Consider the following 19,697-nt stretch of genomic DNA (forward strand, 5'->3'; position numbering starts at 1 on the left):
TGTGACCTATTGACCTCTTGTATTAATTCCCTCTTATCTTTCTATTGGTGTCTTTTATTATGGTGGTACAGCTTTTATCTTGCTATTACCATGTGCTGTAGTCATTCTTATTGGTAGCTTTTATCTATGAACAGAACTCGTTATTTTTATTTATCCGTTATCAATGTTTGAACCTTTTATTGTTTTATGTAAAGCACTTTGGTATGCCCAAGGCTTTTAAATGTGCTCTATAAATAAAGATTGTTGTTGTTGTTGATGAGTGGTCTTTGTGTTTGTCGTGCAGCGCCTGCGTGAGGGCGTGGTCAGGGATCTGGAACGGCTCGAGCGCAGGAAAGAGAACCTGCGGATGCTGGAGGAGCAGCGGCTGCTGACCCAACAGCTGGAGGAGGAGAGACGCCGCAGGGAGGCCAGGCTCCACCCACAGGACACCTGAGAAAAGGTAAACACTGTTGTGGACCTACGCTATCGCGTTCCCGAGTCTCCTTACGACTGGGTCACCTGTAATGTTTCTGCTCTTGTGTAGATTGCAGCGGTCACCTGCCCAGGTGTGCCGTACCTGAAGCAGGATGATGGACAGCAGTGGCGAGCAGCTGGTGGGAGGGGAGGACGAGGCAGCCTGCACATCGGCGTCGGACGGTCTGGAAGAGGGGGAGGTGGAGGGCGAGACGCTGCTGATTGTTGAGTCGGAGGACCAGGGCTCTGTGGACCTGTCACATGACCAGAGCGGCGACTCCCTGACCAGTGACGTGGGTGAGGACACCGACGGGGGGTGGGCCTGCGAGGACATGTCCTTCTACTGCGACCGCTGCCACAAGTGGATCCCCGCAGGTGAGCTGGCCAATCGCAGCGCTCCATTTCTGACGTGACCGACGTCACTACCTTCTCCAGTAGGTGGCGCTACCTGCTGCCGAGCAATCTGAAAATGTGACATCAGCAGACCGCATGCCACCGATTGGCTGGTCAGGTGTGTCATTCTGTGAGTCATGAGAGCGAGTCTTTCGGGAAAATTGAAACCTGCGGCCCACGAGTCTGACAAAACGCCGCGGACCGAGCAGGAGGCACGCCATCGCCTCGGCGTCCTGCTTTGTTCTCGTTCATGTCGCGCACAAGTGATGTCACAGGATGCTCGGCCTTGTTGCTATAACAACCCAACGCAATCAAGTCTGTGGGTTCCCGGCGACACCACAGTTGTAGCTACAGGGTCGGACGATATGCTGAGAGCGTTATGGCAGGAACAAAAGGGATCCAGACGCTCCGCTGCGTTCGTGCTCCCACCGCGTGCCGGCCGGTCCGTCTCACATGGCGCTCAATAAAGCTGTCACGCGAATCAACGGTCGTACCCGCTGAACTCTGAAGCGAGATCTGCACTTCTGCGCGCGGTAGCTTCCTCCACATGGCGCCACCTTCAGGCACGAGCTCCTCCTCGCGTGTGCACGAACGCCGTTTAGCCCAGCTCCAGAACACGGCGTGAGCGTGCTCTCGGTTAAGTGTCACACGACGCGATGGACAATCACATGATATGAGCCCTAATGTGACCTCTGACCGTGCTGTAAGCAGGTATGAGAGTAAAGGTGAGGTCTGATGTGGTGTGGGTGGAGCCAGACAGGAAGCTGTTAGTCCAGCTTGTCTGCAGCTTCATCGGTTGAGAGCAGGCACTGGTGGTAACCTAGGAGACCCAGCAGGTGTGCGGCAGCATCTGACTCTGTACCTGTGATCGTCCCCAGCTCAGCTCCGCGGCGAGCAGCCAAGCTACCTGAAGGGAGACAACTTCTTCAAATTCGTCTGCTCCGACTGCTCCGAAGATGGCAAGGAGAGCTTTGAGAGGATGAGGCTCACCTGGCAGCAGGTAGGACTTTAGCCCCGCCCACACACACACAGACACACACCTCAGATATGCGGCGTGCTGACGGCGGCTTCTTCCTGCAACAGGTGGTGATGTTGGCCATGTACAACCTGTCTCTGGAGGGGACGGGCCGGCAGGGCTATTTCAGGTGGAAAGAGGACATCTGCGCTTTCATTGGTCGACACTGGAACTTCCTGCTGGGCTCGAGGTCGGTCGCAGACGGACAATAAAGTTTTGCTCTCCATCGTTAACGTGCCGGCGCTCACGTTCGTGTTGCGCTCTTCTTTGCAGGAAGAAGACGTCCACCTGGTGGAGCACGGTAGCGGGCTGCCTGTCGGTCGGAAGCCCCGCCTTCTTCCGCTCCGGAGCGCAGGAGTTCGGTGAGCCCGGCTGGTGGAAGCTGGTCCACAACCGACCTCCGACCCTGCGACCAGAAGTGGACAAATCCGTGACAAAGACTAAAGGTAAGCCGCGATCGAACGCTGGCTCCCAACTGGACGGTGTCTGTTGACCTCTGACCTTGGACGCCATTTACCCACAGCGTCCAAACCCGTGCTGGACCCGATTATCACCGTGGAGGGTCTGCGCAAACGCGGAGCTCGGAACCCCGTGGAGAACGCCATGCAGCTGAAGGAGAAACGCTCGCGCACTCAGGAGGCCAAAGAAATCCGGCGGGCCCAGAAGGAGGCGGCGGGTGGATACACGGACCATAGCGCTGCCTCCACGCCTGTCAAACTGGGTGGAGGCCGTGGTGCAGGTGGTGGGCGGCGCCCAGATCTGGTCCTGGAGAAGGGCGAGGTCATTGACTTCTCTTCGCTCAGCTCCTCAGACAGAACGCCACTCACCAGCCCGACGCCATCGCCTTCACCTGACTTTTCTGCCCCGGGAACGCCAGCCTCGCATTCGGCGACGCCCAGCCTGCTGTCGGAGGCAGACCTTATCCCTGATGCCATGCCGCCACAGGCGTTGTTCCACGGTGAGGTAACACCTGATTGGTGCAGGGTCATGTGGTTTTATGTGATGTAAGCACTGATGGCGTGTTCTGCTTCCTCCAACTCAGATGATGAGGAGATGGAGGCGGAGGGGATGATCGACCCGGGAACAGAGTACATCCCGCCTGCCAGTGCCAACCTGGGCACCCGCAAGAAGCTCCGCCCACCACCGCCTCACATCAAGCGTGAAGCAGAGAGCGAGGAAGACGAAGGCCGTGACCACGACTTTGAAGAACCCGTAGGACAAAGTGAAGACACCCCGCTGTCCGCAGGCGGCGGTGGCGGGGGACCTGAGCGCAGAAGGATGACTCATCCGGAGAACGCTGCCGGCAACGCCCAGAGCCCTCGCTACGCCGCTCTCAGTCTGTACGAGGAGAGGATGCTGCTGCGAAGGCTGGACGCTTGCCCGCTCGCGTTGGCCGTCACGCCGCAGGCTAAACGCCTCCACAGGAAGTTGCTGGTTCGCCAGATAAAACGACAGAGGAGGCACCCCCTGCTGGACATTGACCGAGTGGTCAGCGCCACCCTCAGCCTGGTGGGAGGGATATATGGCGCCCAGGAGGCGGGAGCACAAATCGGCGGCGGTGTGAAAGGGAAGTACTGTACCAGCAGCCAGGAGCTGCGGATTCTCGATCGCTTCCAGGTAACGCACACACTTCCTGTCCGTCCACGTGACGCGCCCGCGTGCACCAATCACTGCAGCTGATGCAGCGTTCACACTGTTCGCTTCACCTGTCCGTGTATTACAGACGGGCGTCTCCGGCAGGCGAGGAGTCCAGCAGCCGTCCGTGTCCTTCTGGCATCGTCTGATGGGAGCCGAAGGAAGCCTGGAGCAGACCATCAGGAGCCCGTACACCTCCCGCCTCCTCAAACCCTACATCAGGTAAACCTCCGGGTCAGAGCCACACCTGTGGTCGGAGAGTCCTCTGAGCTTCCTGCGAGGTGGAGGTCTAGGGCTGTGCGATATGACCAGAATCTCACGTCTAAGACATCTATCGTCCGATAACGATATAAATCACAAATGTAACATTTTCTGTAAGTTCTGTGAACCTCGGGCAGCTCGTCTTGTGTGAAGTGTTTCCTGCTGGGCGTCGTGTAGCTGAGTCGAGTGTTTTAACGATGCTTGAAACGACACGTTTTTAGACATAAGTTGTAACGGCGCCGTTTTCTTTGAGTATTTATTACACGGCGTGCTGCGGGGAGAAGCCTGTTCTAACGTTTGAGTCTAAGCTTTATTTTGTAGCATCCGTAAACACTCTGCATCTTTCATGTTTTCATTTACTTTGAAAAGTCTCAACAGGATCTTGAGCTTTATTGTGAAAGGTTTATGTGGAACATAAACAAGCGGACATGCAATGGTTTTACCATCGTTGTTGCTAACGACGACGCATAAAACCAGGCGCTTGTGCGTCCGTAGTGTTTATATTAAATCTAAGAGAAAGAGAACTTTAAGAAATGAATAATAACTACAGGGACATCAGAACACGAAAAATATTACCGCAAACAGTTTATTTTGCGACACCACGAAACAAACGATAGACGTTTTTATATCGTTATATGGAACAGCCCTATGGAGGTCCACATCCGCGTTCTCCATCTTTCTTTTCTTTTGTCTAGGCGGGACTACGAGAGCCGTCCGCCGAAGCTCCGGCTGCTGGCCGAGATCCGAGCGTACCCGCACAGGAAGGAGCCGGGCTGGGCACCTGAACCCGACGCTCCCATCGACTACTGCTACGTCCGTCCAAACCACATCCCCTCCGTCAACGCCATGTGTCACGACAGCTTCTGGCCAGGTAGCACGCTTGCCCGTTACGCCCCGTGGCGCCGTCCGGCCGTGGCTCAGACCTCCGTCTGCTCCTCCCACAGGTGTGGATCTATCCGAGTGCCTGCAGTACCCTGACTTCAGCGTGGTCGTCCTTTACAAGAAGGTGGTGGTGGGCTTCGGCTTCATGGTGCCGGACGTGAAGTACAACGAGGCCTACATCTCCTTCCTGCTCGTCCACCCCGAGTGGAGGCGGGCCGGCATTGGGACCTTCATGATTTACCACCTGATCCAGGTGCGACTGCAGGTGGGCGGGTCGGGGCGTCCGTGCTGCTGCGACCATCCTAACGTGTGTGTTTGTGCGTGTTTCAGACGTGTATGGGGAAGGACGTCACGCTGCACGTGTCGGCCAGCAACCCCGCCATGCTGCTGTACCAGAAGTTCGGTTTCAAGGCCGAGGAGTACATCCTGGACTTTTATGATAAATATTACCCCGTGGACAGTGCAGAGTGCCGCCACGCCTTCTTTCTGCGACTGCGGCGCTGAGCCCTGTCCGCAGCTGACCTGCACCTGAGGCAGGTGTGCAGCTGTGAGTGCTGTGAGGAACATCTGGGACTGTGTGTGTGCTGCTGTTTGTGTTTCTGAGGTATTAAAACCAACGTGCTGAAGCTCCGCCTACTCTCTCGCCTGCTTTACACTCGATCGCCCTCCATCCTAACCACTCGCTGCAGTCTGCCATCAGCACGCTGCTGGGAGCGAGCAGGACAGGCAGGAACTGTTACTCTGCACATTTCAAATCCAGGTGCGCTCTCACGCCACGCGGTGTGCACGCAGACGTTAACAGCGCTTCAGTTAGAGCGCCAAGTTTCAAGTGTTACTGTCATGTACAGATAAACAGAGCAGCCACATCTACCTATAATGAAATTCTTTGGCTCGTGCTCCTCAGCTTTACATGAGCATATGGAGAGTGTGCAGAAAATAGCAGAAACAACAATGAAAAAGAGAAAAGGATTCAATATTTAAAGAATTGATGACAAGTTGGTTTTTACAGGCTGTGCAAAACTTGTGCAATGAGCATGTAAGTGGCATTAGTTGAAGTGACAGTCCTGTAATCGTAGTGAGTGTGTAATGGTGTGTATACTGTCAGCAGTTCAAAAGCCTGATGGCTTGTGGGTAAAAACTGTCTTTGCATCTGGTAGTGCAGGTCTGGTTGCTCCTGCTGGACGTGTGAAAAGTCTGTGGCCGGGATCTGCTGCGTCTTCCTCATGCAGCGCTGTCTGCACAGATCCTGCAGGGCTGCCAGTTCAGTCCTGGTGATGCGCAGTGCTGATCTCACCGCCCCCTGCAGAGCTTTGTGGTGCAGAGCCGTACCAGGCGGTGATGCAGCCAGTCAGGATACTTTTAATGGTGCATCGATAGGTCGTTCGTATTCTGGGGTTCATGCTGAACCTTCTCAGGCGCCGCAGGAAGAAGAGCCGCTGTCTTGCTGCTCTTGTGATGACACCAACATGGTGTGACCAGCTCAGATCCTCGCTGATGTTGATGCCCAGGAATCTGAATCAGCTGACTCTCTCCACTTCTGCTCCACGATGTGGATGGGGCGTGGCCTCCTCTCCTGTAATCCACGATGAGCTCCTGGTTTTACCAGCATTTATACATGTGCACAAACAAAGAATTACTGAAGCGAAGTCATGCTCTCATCGTTCGGTCTGAGCCGGCACACTGGATGTCAGTCGTAAGATAATCTAAATCTAATTTGGCATCTTAATGTAAGATAATCATAACGTGCTTTACTGTAAGTTTACCTTTAAATCCATTTTACTTAAAGAGGCTTTTTCTCACTGGAGGATTACATACATATCACGTTCATATTAATTACGAGGCACTTTGTTTGGCAACCCTCCCCCCCCCCCCCCATGCAGAAAGATGTGAACACCTCTATCCTGCACATGCTCAGTTCATCGGGGTCAGACAGCCTGGTGTCAGAGGTGAAGGTGACAACTGGTTTATTTCCAGAACCACCAGCAGGGGGAGCTGCAGGAAACATTTCTGGACACTTTAACTCTGACACGTGATTGTGTGCAGGGTATTTGCTATTGTGTTTATGTTGTTGATGCAGTGTAACTAGTTAATAATAACAAAACCCAACAATCATATGAGCAGCACTTTGGTGACAGTGGGAAGGAAAAACTCCCCTTTAACAGGAAGAAACCTCCGGCAGTAGAAACCTCAGTAGTACACACGGCGGATGGAGCAGTTTTTATGAACAGTAGCTAACCTCCACCCGGCTGGCTGTCCGAGCCGAGGCAGTCACAGTCTGGAGGGCTCAGAGAGCCGTCTCGACTCTTCACGTTTATCCAAGTTTGTGTCACCAGAAGAAACTCCAGATATCGAGAGGTGAAGAAGTCATTCAGTCTTATCTGTTAGTGACCGGCCATGAACCAGAGCAGCCTGCTTCACACAGGTCACAGGCCGGATGAGATGCACAACCCCGGGGATGAAGGCTCCGCCCTCCCTCTGCTGAGGCTGACAGGGACATGTGGAGCTCAGGTACGATCCCCCTGGCGAGGAACCACCTGAGGTCCAGGACCACAAGAACACAGCAATGCCTCATTAGACAAGGACTAAACTTTACCAACACACCAGCCCGTTTCACCGTCTGTGGTTGTGGAATCATGCTGCCAGTGTCACCTGTGCAGGTGTTCAGTAAATGTTGTAGGGGTGGTGTTCATGGTTAGCTTTGTCAGACTGTTAGACAGTAAGCTGTGACTGAAACATACGTGGAGGATGAGTGTGGACTGTCCTTGTACCTGATGAAGGTCAGTCTGAAGCGCCGGGTCGCCCCCTGCAGGAGCAGCAGTACACAGAAAGGTCTCAAACCTTAAACCATTCTGTAATTTCCAGCTGGGGGCGACTGCCCAGTGTTAGTCCCCATAGGGAAATAGTTCCTCTGCATTGAACCCATTCACCCAGTGAAGCAGTGGGCAGCCACCAATGCAGCGCCTGGGGAGCAGTGTGTAGGGACGGCACCGTGCTCAGGGGTACCTCAAGGTAGCCGTTCAGTGGAGTTGAACCCCCGACCTTCCGATCATGGGGCCACCACTCTACCTACTGAGCTATTCCTGCCCCTTTTTTTTAAATTATTTTTTTATTAAAGTCTGAGAGAAAATGAACAGCCTGATGACCTCTGACCTCCGTGAACTCTCTACTTGCTGCTTTCAAGTGTTTTGAAGTTTATTTTGGAGGAACAGGAAGCAGCGCACCATAAACGAGATCAGGTACTTGTTTTTCTGTTTTATGGGCGGAGCTGTTAAATCAGACTCTAAAATAAAGAGAAGTCTCATCCCGAAATATTTTATTACTTGAACCTTGGCAGACACCTCGACACGTAAGTAAAGTTTATTTATTAAGCGCTTTTCGTAGACAGTCACAAAGCGCTGTACGCGAAGGTTAAGATAAACAGAACGTTAGTAATAAAATAGACAATATAAACAATCTCAAAGTTAAATGTAAATAAAAAATGTTCAAGGCGTTGATCAACAGAAGGCTTGTTTAAACTGAAACAGCCTTTGTACAGCTTGGAGGCAAGAAAGAGAAGATCTGTCCAAGCTGGTAAACAGGACGTGACAATAATCTAAACAACGACACAAATGCATGAACACTTTTCCAGATCAGCTGAGGAGACCATATGTCGCCGTTTAGAAATGTTCCTTAAATGAAAGAAACAGGAACAAGACAGAGATTTTACAGAGTCGAGGCCCAGAGACGAATCAGATATTTGACTTAACAGAAAGAAGCAAGAACCTGACTGACTTCAGATTGTAGTCCAGGATGAGTTACGATCGTTGTCTCGGTCTGGTTTGTGTTTAAAACAAGGTAGTTGTTAGAAAGCCAATCAGAAACCTGAGTTAAGCACTGGACTAGGGTGGACAGCAACTCCAGCTGAGTAGGCTGACACATGCAGCTGAATGTCATCGGCATAGAAATGATAAGAAATGACTGAATAATGCAGCTAATGGAAGCATGAAAATAATAATGGACCCAAAACTGAACCCTGTGGAACCCCACAGGTTGGGGGGCGACGTTAGAGGTGAACCTGTCAGTCCTAACAGTAAAGCTCCTGTCTGATAAGTAGGAAGAAAACCAGGTAAGCCGGAGCCAGATATATGCGCCAAAACCTGTTAGCTTGTTAGCATTTTTATGGTCAATGCTATCGAAGGATGCGCTGAGACAAAGCAAAACGATCACAGAACAATTCCTGCATCAGAACCCACCAACAGATCCCAGAGATCCGGTCTCAGTGGAAACCGCACTGAAAGGGTCCAAAATCTGTAATCTGCATGTCTGCGCTGACAGGAAGTGATGTCACTTTCTGAGCTGTACACATCACTTCACGTTCAGACCAATCAGAAAAAAAAATCAGCTTCATCTTGAGTTCATGATTCCCAGTTTGCCCAGTCCAGTCTGAGACGCCAGCAGAGACGCCATGCTGCTGCAGCCCAAGCTCGCCGCCACATCATACGCCGTCTGACCCGCAGCGTTCCTCCACCTCACGTTGGCCTTACAGCTGAAACCAGGGACAGAGAGGATGATGTCATTATGACAAGTGGGAGGAGCAACAACTGCAGGTACTGTGCTGCATTCAGTAGCAACTTGGAACTTTCAATCTCAGTCAGACCCGGCACACTGTTGCCACACCAACCGTCTCTCGTTCAAGATCTAAGAAGCTTTGACTCTGAAACACACCTGCAGGCGGCCGTGTTTACACAGAGACACTGAATGCAGCATTTAACTCAGACTCACCTGAGCAGGACCTCAGCACACGGCACACCTGCAGACCCCAGTGCTGCAGCTTCATGCAGAGCAGTGTTCTTCATCCTGAGGAGGAGGAGGAGTGTCACCACACACGAGCATCACAGGGTCTAAATAATGGAAGCTTGTAGCTACAAGGACCAATCAGAGGGCTCCATCAGCACCTCATCCAGAATCTGAAGCAACCAGTGTGCGGGCAAGTTTCAGGTAAGTACAGTGAAGTGGGCGGAGTCTATGGGATGTTGTTATGATGAATGAAGACCTTGAAGGTGATCTGCTCAATCCACGAGTCTGAGAACCGTCAGCCAATCAGAATCATGCATGAAATCAGCTGATAATAATTGATCAACAAATTGATTTATTAAGTCATGTACTAACAGAGACTTGGAGGAGAGAGACCTAATATTTAATAATCCACATTTCACTGTGTTACTCTTTGGTTCAGATGTGGATACTGTATTGTTCTTTCTTTGTGATTGTTTATGTTTAAGTTGTTTGTTGCTGGTTTTTAGTTTGTTTTTTGTCTGTTTGGGAGCTGACACAGTCTCTATGGAGATGGGTTTTTGGGGGTAGCAGGAGGAGAGAAGCTGCAGAGAGGCGTGTAAGACTGCAACTCTGCTTCCTGGTCCCAACTCTGGATAGTCATATTTTGGGGGGTTTAATAAATTTGTCCATGTTTCTAGAAATGAGAGCTGCTCCATCCAAAGTGGGATGGATGCCGTCTCTCCTAACAAGACCAGGTTTCCTCCAGAAGGTTTGCCAATTATCTATGAAGCCCACATCGTTTCTGGGACACCACTCAGACAGCCAGCAGTTTAAGGAGAACATGCGGCTCCTGGTCTGATTGGGGAGGGGACCAGAGAAAACTACAGAGTCCCACAACGTTGCACACGGATTCAATATTGATTTTAGTGACCTCCGATTGGCGTAACCGGGTGTCATTACTGCCGACGTGAATTATGATTTTACTGAATTTACGTTTACCCTCGCCAGCAGTTTCCGGTTTGGGGTTGCTGCTCTGGTACTGGGGGCGGGCCCTCAGTAGACACACCTGTGGGATCACGTGTCACCTTGCTCTAGCTGTAAAAAAATAAAAAATAAAAACCTGGTCTTACCGTCCAGACTGTTGGTCGACGTCGGCGCCTCGCTGCACCAAAACAGGTAGGACGTCATGGTGACCATTTACCACGGCAACAGCCAAGGCGTGTAGGCCATCGCTCCGGCAGCAGGAAGGGTCCGCCCCCTGGCGAACAACCGCACACACAAATGTAAAGCGCGTCAGGTGACCCTGAGCAGGCTGTCGGTGCACGCAGAGGCTGGTACCTGGTCCAGGAGCTGCTGGATGACGCCGACCTCACCTCGACCCGGACCCAGCTCCGTCAGCAGCTGAACGTCCTTCACCTGCAGCCAGACAGCCAATCAGAGAGGAGCATGAACAGGTACAATCAGCGAGGAACTGAACTCAGCTGTGGGCGGAATTTCTCACCAGCGGTTTGGGCGTCAGGTAAGGTTTGGAGGGTGGAGCCGAGAGCTGATCACTTCCTGTCCGACACCAAAATAAAAGCACAGATCGATCAGCAGCTTCTGATTGGCTGATGTAAATGAAAAACCAATCACACTTTCTTCGATTGAACATGGCACACACACACACACGTACACTGACACAGACCTACACTCACCCCCCCTCCAAGCTCACGTCTTCCATGTTGTGAAATGTGATGATTCCTGTGCTGAGGTGGATCTCCCTGTTGGAGCTCAGTCTGGGGGGGTGTCTTTTTCCTCCTCGTCTTTCCTCGTGTTGCTAACTGACGTACTGATTATCAGCTCAGCTCAGGTGTAATGATACAACATAAAGAGGTCCCGCCCCTTTCACACTCTACTCTGTTCTGACTGGCCAACACCAGAGCACTCCCCAGCAGGTATCTTACCAATAACATGCCTGCTGGTTAATCGGACCAACACAGGTCTAAGTCTGAGGTCGGTTTTGGTGAAATCCGAGGAATCTAATTGGCTGAAATGTTGAGCTGAATGTCTGTGTGTCACATGGGCTCTCACCTGTCCACCCTGTTTGCTCTGCAACGCTGCTCAGAGTCTTGGTCCAGCTGGCGAGCTCAAATCCTCCACCTGGAGATCCCATGTCATCGTCAGCACCCACCTGAGACCACACCCCACTCGTTAAACTCGTTAAATAACCACGATGTTCTACGCTCAGCCCACCTGTTCCAAACACACCTGTTTTTCTTGAAGCTCGGCTGCTGCAAAGCTGACGGTCAGACTGACCTCACGGCGATCCTCCTGAATCACCGCAGAGACCATCTGCAAGGAAACACCACAGGAAGTGACCTGCCTGCACCTGCTCATGTAAAACCACCTTCTGATTTAACACACGGCGATGTCACTGCTGGACAGGTGAAGGGCGTGTGAGGTGTGATTTACCCGGCCCAGACGAGGCTCTCCCAGCAGCGCCCTGAAGGGGGCGTTGTTCTGGGCATAGCTCCTCAGGTGAGCGCATATGTGATCCAGCTGCTTCCTCCAGTAACCTGAACATGAAAGGTGTCACACACGGAACGACGCCTCTGTAACCCCGCCCCCGACACTGAGACTGTGAGTTGGGTTTTACCTCGTCCCGGGCTGATGGCGGTGAGCGGTGGGTGGCGGTCGCTCTGCACCTGCTTCCTGAGGAGCTGTAGCGCTCTGTGCTGCTCCTTCCTCTGCAGCTCAGTGCCTGATGGGTAATAGAGTCCTACAGTCTGTGTGCACTGATCCACAGTGGGTGTGGCAATTTTCACACTTCGCGGAGGGTGCAAAGAGGCAGTGGCCCGCCAGGTGGCACCACAGGCAGTCTGCACTCCCACCTGCACACAAAAGGAGGGAGCTGACTGGCTGGAATCGAAGGCAACACGTGGAAGGCGTGATGTCAACATACCTGGCGGTTGGCGGCGCCCTTGACCGATCGTGTGATGTCACCGCAGGATCCGAGTGGGACTGGTGCTTCCAGGAAGATGCCGCAGGCGGTGCAGTAGGAAGCGTACGGGTGTGCACTTGCTCCACAACGCTGACACGTCACACAGCGGGCAGCGTGGGCGGGCTGAAAACACACAGTGTCACTACAAATCCCACAATGCCTCACTCCACACTGCTTTAGGTGTCAGGTGTGGGTTCACCTTGGAGCCGCACCAGTCGCAGAATCTCGCGTCGCTCCGGTTTAAACGTTTACATCTGGTGCAGGACAACATTCTGGTGTGCGCTCCTGGGTCAGAGGGCACAGCGCTCCTGGCTCCGCCCACCTGAAGCCATGAGGAGTAAAGAGAGCGTAAACTGTCTGTAGGTGAGGCTGTACAGGTGTGGTCAGCAGCTGCTTACCTGCTGCAAGCGGCTCTCGCAGGTCAGACAGCTGAAGGCGTCGGCCGGATTCCCACTTCCACAGCAGACACACATCACATGACCCTGCATCCACCACAGGTAAACACCAGGGCGTGTGTGTTTGTCTGTGTGTGTGTCTGTGTCTGTGTGTGTGTGTCTGCGTGTGTCTGCGTGTGTGTTTGTGTGTCTGTGTGTGTGTCTGTGTCTGTGTGTGTGTCTGCGTGTGTGTTTGTGTGTCTGTGTGTGTGTCTGCATGTGTGTTTGTGTGTCTGTGTGTGTGTACCTGCAGAGTGATGCCTGCCCGTGGCTGCAGCTGTTGATCGATGGCAGCTTCACACACCAAACAGCTGTGTGTGCTGGCGGGGACTAGAGCCCCACAGAACACACACAGCAACATCTGACGCACACGCACACACACACACGCACAAACACGCACATAGATTCAATGTCAGGTGTTCAGCTGGACATGGCAATGCTCTTACAGGTGAGTGCATGCAGTACCTGTCCTCCCTCAGCAGGTAGCAGCCTGTGACCGGGCAGCAGAGGAAGCGCCGCTCCACACTGAGCGCAGAACTGAGCGAGCGGGTCGGAGGGGCGGCGATGCAGACAGCGAGCACACCTGGATGCACAGAAACTGTTGCTTCATCTGGTTTACACTGTGAAGCCAAAAGTATGTGGACACACCTGCACACCTGGGCAATGAGTGGAAATCAATCAAACTGAATGTATTTATTTAAAAAAGAGAAAATGTTTTCCTCATTTTCCTTCTTCTTGGGACGTTCACCGGCTCTGTTTGACGAGCGGTCCACAAACTTTTGGCTCTGATGGAGGGCTGTACCGTGTGCTCGTACCACAGGAAGTCGGTGTCTCGCTGCACTCGTGTCGTCTCCGTGCTCTTCAGCTGCCTCAGGTCACCTGACTCCCTAAAAACCGCAGGTTGGGAGCGCTGAGATGAGGCGAGCTCGGCGTCAATCTCAGAGCCATGACGACCGTTCAGAAAACGAGGGCCTGACTGAAGGGAGTGATTTCCCATCATCTTTGGCTCTGGACACAGAAAACAGGAAGTGTGAAGCTCTGTGATTGGTCAGATGAAGAGAAAGAGCAGGTTTACCCCCCACCGCCCAAGGTTAAGGGGGAGTTCTTCATTTCGACTGTCTGCCCACACAGTATCCTCTGATTGGTTAGTTTGCTCTGTAATGTTGTACGTCTTTACCTGTCAGTACGGTAAGACTTGAGGTAGCTGTTGTAATGTACCGTATTATGAATAAAGGTGAATTTAACTGAACACACCTGAGGTCTCAGCAAGAAAGGATGTTCCTTCAGGCGGTGGCTGGAAGGCAAAGGAAGCATTTCTGTGAATCATCAGGTGTGTGCAGGGGCAGCTGGGAAATATGGTCTGCAGCAGGCAGGTGCGCGATTACCTGCAGGAAGTCGTCCAGAGGATCCACAGAGAAAACCTTGGTCACTATGGAGCTCTCTCTGCCGTCACTGCAGACAAACATAAACTTTATTGATCTACACTGTGAAAACATCTGCTGCCTGTACGCACTGATGTCAGGTGACCACTCACCTGGTGACAGCCACCGCTCGGACTGTCACCCGGCCTGCAGGCAGCAGGATGGGCTGGCTGTACTTCCTGCTGCTGCCTGCTGCTCCATGATGCCCCGCCCCCGGCTTTGAACCATCCAGAGTGTAAAAGATCAGAACACCTGCAGAATCTGCACAGACACACCTGTCACATGACCTGCTGGATAGATGGATGCTGGGTGGATGAGCAGACGGTTGGTGTTCTACCTGACTGGATGGACACAGGTGTGCTCGTGTCAATGTGGTTCTTGGCTCGATGAGTCTGCAGGTGGATGATGGGAATGATGAGCGGAGCTGACACTGCCCCTGCTGCCATGACAACAACCGTCTGCCAACCAATCAGTTAGTCAATAAATCAGTTGTTCGGTTCCCTTTCAGACAGTAAGACGTCCTCGCCGGCTTTGTCCCAACATAGTTTCACTCATTCATGTTTTTACTCAGTTACTTCTGCTGAGTAGCCTCATACTGTCTCATGCATCTGTAAAATACATGGATGGAGCTGAATCTGTGTCCCAGCACAGAGAACAAACCAAAGAACCGACCGCCTGCTGCACAGAGCAGAGAAGCTCATATCATAACAACAGGTGCGATAATGAACCCTCTGTACACAGAAGCCGGGCGACCAACACGCAGCACGCGTTGGTCGCTCTAGCATCGGTCCATGAAACGAGGCAGGAGCCTGATGGATACGAACTCCCAGAGCGGTGTCCGACAGGAGGGCGGGGATGTCGACGTGCACCTGGGCCGCATAGGTGGTGGCTCATGTTCCTGTAGCTTTATTCTGTAGTACAGAATTCACCTGCTTGCTGCTACTTCTGCACATTCACCTAATGTATAAACTATATATATATATAATGTTCTTCCTCTCCCGCCCCCCCATTTTTGCACATGTCGAGGAGCGTGTCAGGTTACATTTCACCGTGTGTTATACTTCTATAACTATGCATGTGACAAATAAAGAGCTTTGAACCTGTACGGTGGTTCTGCAGTTCTCAGCAGCTTAGTGCGGCCACATCAAACCGCTTTGGAGTGATTCCCCCACTGAACAGTCCTGATCCAGAACCTTTACTTGGAAGAACAAAGCCAGTGCTGACCCACTGCCAGGCGCTGCAGCCTTTCCTGGAGGCTGGTCGCCATCCTCTGAGCTAGACCCAGCAGATGCTTGCCCGACTCTTTGTGTTGTTTGTTAAAATGATCTACCATTGATAAAAAGAGTGTAAAGTTCTAGCTGATCCACCACATTAATTTCATTTTCACATGTCGTGTAGCTTTCTGGATGTTATCCTCATTGGGCTACATACTTATTTATCATACAGACTATACAACACTGAAAATCAAAAATCACATATTTTAAGTATCCGAGATGTTTCATTATTTGGTGTAAAGCCAATTAAACAGACTATGTATATATCCACGTGTATGCTTACTGCATTTGATGTATTTAACCACATTTAATACATATTACAGAATAAAACACCTGTGGAAAGAAACGGCTTTGATTTTGCCACCTCATCTGATTTCCATGCCACCCTAAGAACATGTCTTTAGATGCGCCCCTGCTCCCGGTGACCGTCTGTCTGTCTTCTCATCTGTCGTCTCCAAACATCACAGCGGGTCTTGCAGCCTTCTACATCAGGCCAGACACTTGTCTCCACCACCCGTGACCCAGTGGGACATGCAAGTTACTGGTGTGTGTCCTCTGAGAAGACTGAGGTGTTAACATCTCGGGTTTCTGGGAGGGTTTCCTGTTTTCCTGAAGGTTTACCTGAACAAAGCCTGTGATTGGTCCCCGTGTCTTTACCGTCTCTTTGTTAGTTTGACTGAAGCTGCTCTTACTTTCACTGGTTTTTCTGAGCCTTTGAATGGGGCCGGTTCTGGTTCGATGAGCTGCGTATGGCCGGGACACGCCGGTAAATAAAAACAAACAGAGACAGTGTTCTTACCTGGATGAAGGCCCAGGTGATCACCGGGACTGCTGCCGAGTTTACCGGAGTGTCACCATAGCAACGGGCTCTGTCCGCGGGGACGCTTGTTTTAAACGCCTAAACGACAGAGGTGGGCGGTGCTGCCAGTTGTAGTTGTAGTACCCGCCCACCTCTGCGTACTGCGCAGTTAGAAACGTACCCTTTAAAGTTTACATTGGTGAAAAATGACCGTAAAATTTAAAGTCATATATTTCTATATGTGATATATTTTATAAATCACCGGGACAAGCTGCTGTACGTCATCGTCACAGGAACAGAGGCCGCCGGCCTAATACTGAAAAAGACCAGTCAAAGAAATTTATTTAAATAAAATTAAGCAAAGAAAGAAAGAAATACTGTGACACAGTCAGGCCGGGTATCTATGCTTAAACACAAACAAAAGGTCGGGATCTGACCGCGGTGTGTTTTTTAATCAGGCGGATTTCAGGACGCTTCCGGTCGCTTGGGACACGGAAGGACCCCAGCGTGTGCTCGCAGTCAGTCACAATATTAGCTCACAGGCTAACTTAGTAACAGCCCCGCGCAGGCAGGAAGCGCTGGAGATGGCTGAGGTGAAGGTGAAGAAGGAGACGAACCTGTCGGACCCCGTGGAGGTCGAGAACAGGTGAGGGGAGGAGCGGGGCCGGCGGGCCGCTCTGTCCGCGCACCGGACTCCGGACGAATACTGTCGCAATTATCGCCTGTATGGTTCTGCTCGCGCACACAGCGCCTGCGTGCAGTTCATGAACGCGCGTTCACACTGCCCCGCACTGCTGGTCACTTCGGCGTTAATCAGAGTCATCAGCTGGCGTCGCACGACCAACATCTGGACATGTTCTGGTCTTTAATGGCGCCTCTGAGCTAAAGTTTGTGCCTGCTGCTCTTCATGTGCAGCCTGAGCAGCCGAGACAGCAGGCGCAGAAAACGATTAAAACTCAGAGTTTAAACAGAAACAGGTTTACTGTGATTTTTACCTGGTGTGTGCGTGTGTTTCAGGATCAAAGAGCTGTGTCAGCAGTTCCCTCAAGGTATCACGGACCAGGTGATTCAGAACGACATGCCTCACCTGGAGCCACAGCAGAGAGCCATGGCCATCAACAAGCTGCTCTCATTGGTCAGTCTGATGATCTCACTCACCTCCAGAGCGTGAGGAGAATGGCGCTCTTTTTCACTCTGTGTGCTGAGCGGGCAGCAGGTTGATGAGGTGGTTTGTGTTTCAGGGTCAGCTGGACCTGCTGAGGAACAGTGCAGGTCTCCTGTACAGACTGAAGGACTCACAGAGCACCAGGTAAACACACACACAGGTGTAGGAGTGTACTTCCTGTCAGGTGATTGCTGGTGTCTGAGCTGCTTCCTGTCTGTTCTGTCTCAGTAAAATGAAGGGCTCAGACAACCAGGAGAAGCTGGTCTATCAGATCATCGAGGACGCAGGAAACAAAGGTAACTGAGTACTTCCTGTCCCCGTTTGGCTCGCTGCCGTGGCGCGCCGTGACGTCTGCATCTCTCTGCAGGAATCTGGAGCCGAGACATCCGCTTCAAGAGCAACCTGCCTCTGACCGAGATCAACAAGATCCTGAAGAACCTGGAGAGCAAGAAGCTCATCAAAGCTGTGAAGTCTGTGGCCGTGAGTCCGTCACGATCAATAATGGCTGTATCAGCCTTATCGCTGATCAATAATCAATAACATTAGCTGCTGAAAGAGTAAACGTTTATTTAAATATGTGCAGAAAATCAGCTTAAAATGTGGAAAAATTAAAAAACTTTAAGTTCTAATTGTATATATTTTACAGATGTTTACGACAAACATCTGTAAAATATGTAAATCAGCAAAAATCTGGAAACTATAAAACAGTTTGGAAATAAACACATATAAGTAAATAAAAATTAAAGACGCGACGTCTCCGTGCGTTTCCTGTAAACAAACGCTGACTTGACGATGTCATACTTCCTCTCCGCTGGCGTGTTTGTGCAGGCGTCGAAGAAGAAGGTGTACATGTTGTACAACCTGCAGCCCGACCGCTCTGTGACGGGCGGCGCCTGGTACAGCGACCAGGACTTTGAGTCCGAGTTCGTGGAGGTTCTCAACCAGCAGTGCTTCAAGTTCCTGCAGAGCAAGGTACAATAAACTTTATTTCATTGTCCAAACGGCGCCCAGCAGGAGGAGGCAGAGCGGCGCTCTGAGGCGGGAATAGGGCGGGGCGGCCTTCTTTCCTGTCTCAGAGCTGTATGAACCGTCATGTGATCCTCGTTGTGTTTCCTGCGTCGAGGCGGAGGCGGCCCGAGACAGCAAGCAGAGTCCGATGGTTCAGAGGAACAGCTCCTTCGCCACGTCGCACGAAGTCTGGAAGTACATCTGCGAGCTGGGCATCAGCAAGGTGACGTCACACCTCAGACGCACCAATCACAGCACAGCGTTAACCTGCAGACAGCTACACACACACCCATTAGAAACACATTAGAAGCAGCTGGGCGCAGATGCTCAGGCAGGTGAGCGTTACCTGAGGAGGCGGGAGCGTAGACTTTATACCTCATCCTGCGTGTAAACAGTCCCCTGGACTCAGGCTAATGACCCGGGTCCAGGTGTTTAAGGCGGGGTTTAGTTGATCTTTGGCCAATCTGCTTTCCTGGTCAGGTGAATGAAAGCGACCATGAGACGAGGTGAAAGGGTGGGGTCGACAGCACGGACCTATTTATCTGTGCGTGTGAATCTGGTCTGCGTGCTTTCCTCAGGTGGACCTGTCTATGGACGACATTGAGACCATCCTGAACACGCTCATCTACGACGGGAAGGTGGAGATGACCGTGATCGCCGCCAAGGAGGGCACGGTGGGCAGCGTGGACGGGCAGATGAAGCTGTACCGCGGCGTGAACACCATCATCCAGCCCACCGGCCTCGTCAAGACGCCCTGTGGACTCTGCCCGGTAACCCGTTCCGCCCACATGTACCCAGGGCCGCTCTCAGGGCACCCGAACTCATCCCGTCTCCTCTCCGCAGGTGTTCGACGACTGCCACGAGGGCGGAGAGATCTCGCCATCCAACTGCATCTACATGAGCGAGTGGTTGGACTTCTGACGCCACGCGTTCCTCTGTGACGGAAGCTTCACTTCCTGTTCGTCACAGACGTGAAGAAGCTGGCGGCCTTAGTTCCTGTGACGATGGCGTGCAGCAGTGTGTCCCGGTTCTGGTTCTGGAGGCGCAATGTTTGTTTTCTGGAGCTGCTTCACTGTTTCTGTTTGACATCGTTAATCTTTGAGGTCGTCTTATTGGTCCCATCATGGTCACATGGTCTCAGATGTTTTGGTATAATGCCGCTCCCACCTGCAAACGCTCTGTAGTACAACCGCATTTTTGTGTGCGTGTGTGTGTGTGTGTG

General features: G+C 52.0%; 4 protein-coding genes across 6 annotated transcripts in view; 3 read left to right on the forward strand and 1 right to left on the reverse strand.

Moving 5' to 3' along the window:
* Positions 1-433, forward strand: part of pet117 (PET117 cytochrome c oxidase chaperone) — a 1,829-nt gene extending 1,396 nt beyond the window's left edge. Inside the window, exon 2 of the mRNA XM_013914793.1 lies at positions 284-433. Within this exon, the coding sequence (XP_013770247.1) occupies positions 284-433 (150 nt within the window). The remainder of the gene's footprint in view (positions 1-283) is intronic.
* Positions 434-564: 131 nt separating this feature from the next.
* On the forward strand, positions 565-5,265 carry kat14 (lysine acetyltransferase 14). The gene is made up of 10 exons (XM_013914792.1): positions 565-828; positions 1,725-1,846; positions 1,930-2,051; positions 2,135-2,307; positions 2,385-2,819; positions 2,904-3,478; positions 3,585-3,718; positions 4,453-4,628; positions 4,702-4,892; positions 4,970-5,265. Exons 1-10 carry the CDS (start codon positions 567-569, stop codon positions 5,141-5,143), a joined length of 2,364 nt encoding a protein of 787 aa, XP_013770246.1. The 5' UTR covers positions 565-566; the 3' UTR covers positions 5,144-5,265.
* Positions 5,266-8,222: 2,957 nt separating this feature from the next.
* Positions 8,223-17,327, reverse strand: dzank1 (double zinc ribbon and ankyrin repeat domains 1). Of its 3 annotated transcripts, none has more exons than XM_013914809.1 (20): positions 17,298-17,327; positions 14,567-14,687; positions 14,343-14,490; positions 14,194-14,260; positions 14,063-14,102; positions 13,624-13,816; positions 13,274-13,391; positions 13,056-13,169; positions 12,773-12,856; positions 12,574-12,696; positions 12,336-12,497; positions 12,030-12,264; positions 11,846-11,949; positions 11,642-11,725; positions 11,465-11,564; positions 10,896-10,951; positions 10,733-10,810; positions 10,525-10,652; positions 9,401-9,475; positions 8,223-9,164 (listed from the first exon to the last, which is right to left on the reverse strand). In XM_013914809.1, exons 2-20 carry the CDS (start codon positions 14,673-14,675, stop codon positions 9,023-9,025), a joined length of 2,160 nt encoding a protein of 719 aa, XP_013770263.1. In that variant the 5' UTR covers positions 14,676-14,687; positions 17,298-17,327; the 3' UTR covers positions 8,223-9,022. The 3 variants fall into 3 exon arrangements, with proteins under 3 accessions (XP_013770263.1, XP_005748698.1, XP_013770264.1); XM_005748641.2 differs by lacking the exon at positions 17,298-17,327 and adding an exon at positions 16,303-16,653; XM_013914810.1 differs by lacking the exons at positions 12,773-12,856; positions 17,298-17,327 and adding an exon at positions 16,303-16,653.
* Positions 16,778-19,691, forward strand: polr3f (polymerase (RNA) III (DNA directed) polypeptide F). Its single transcript, XM_005748597.2, has 9 exons — positions 16,778-16,948; positions 17,320-17,437; positions 17,544-17,611; positions 17,696-17,763; positions 17,835-17,947; positions 18,296-18,439; positions 18,591-18,698; positions 19,054-19,245; positions 19,319-19,691. The coding sequence occupies exons 1-9, from the start codon at positions 16,887-16,889 to the stop codon at positions 19,394-19,396; spliced, it is 951 nt and encodes a 316-aa protein (XP_005748654.1). The 5' UTR covers positions 16,778-16,886; the 3' UTR covers positions 19,397-19,691.
* Positions 19,692-19,697: the final 6 nt, after the last annotated feature.

The sequence above is a fragment of the Pundamilia nyererei genome, unplaced genomic scaffold (assembly GCF_000239375.1).
Source record: "Pundamilia nyererei isolate P.nyererei 1_Seehausen unplaced genomic scaffold, PunNye1.0 scaffold00225, whole genome shotgun sequence".
NCBI classification, from domain to species: domain Eukaryota; kingdom Metazoa; phylum Chordata; class Actinopteri; order Cichliformes; family Cichlidae; genus Pundamilia; species Pundamilia nyererei.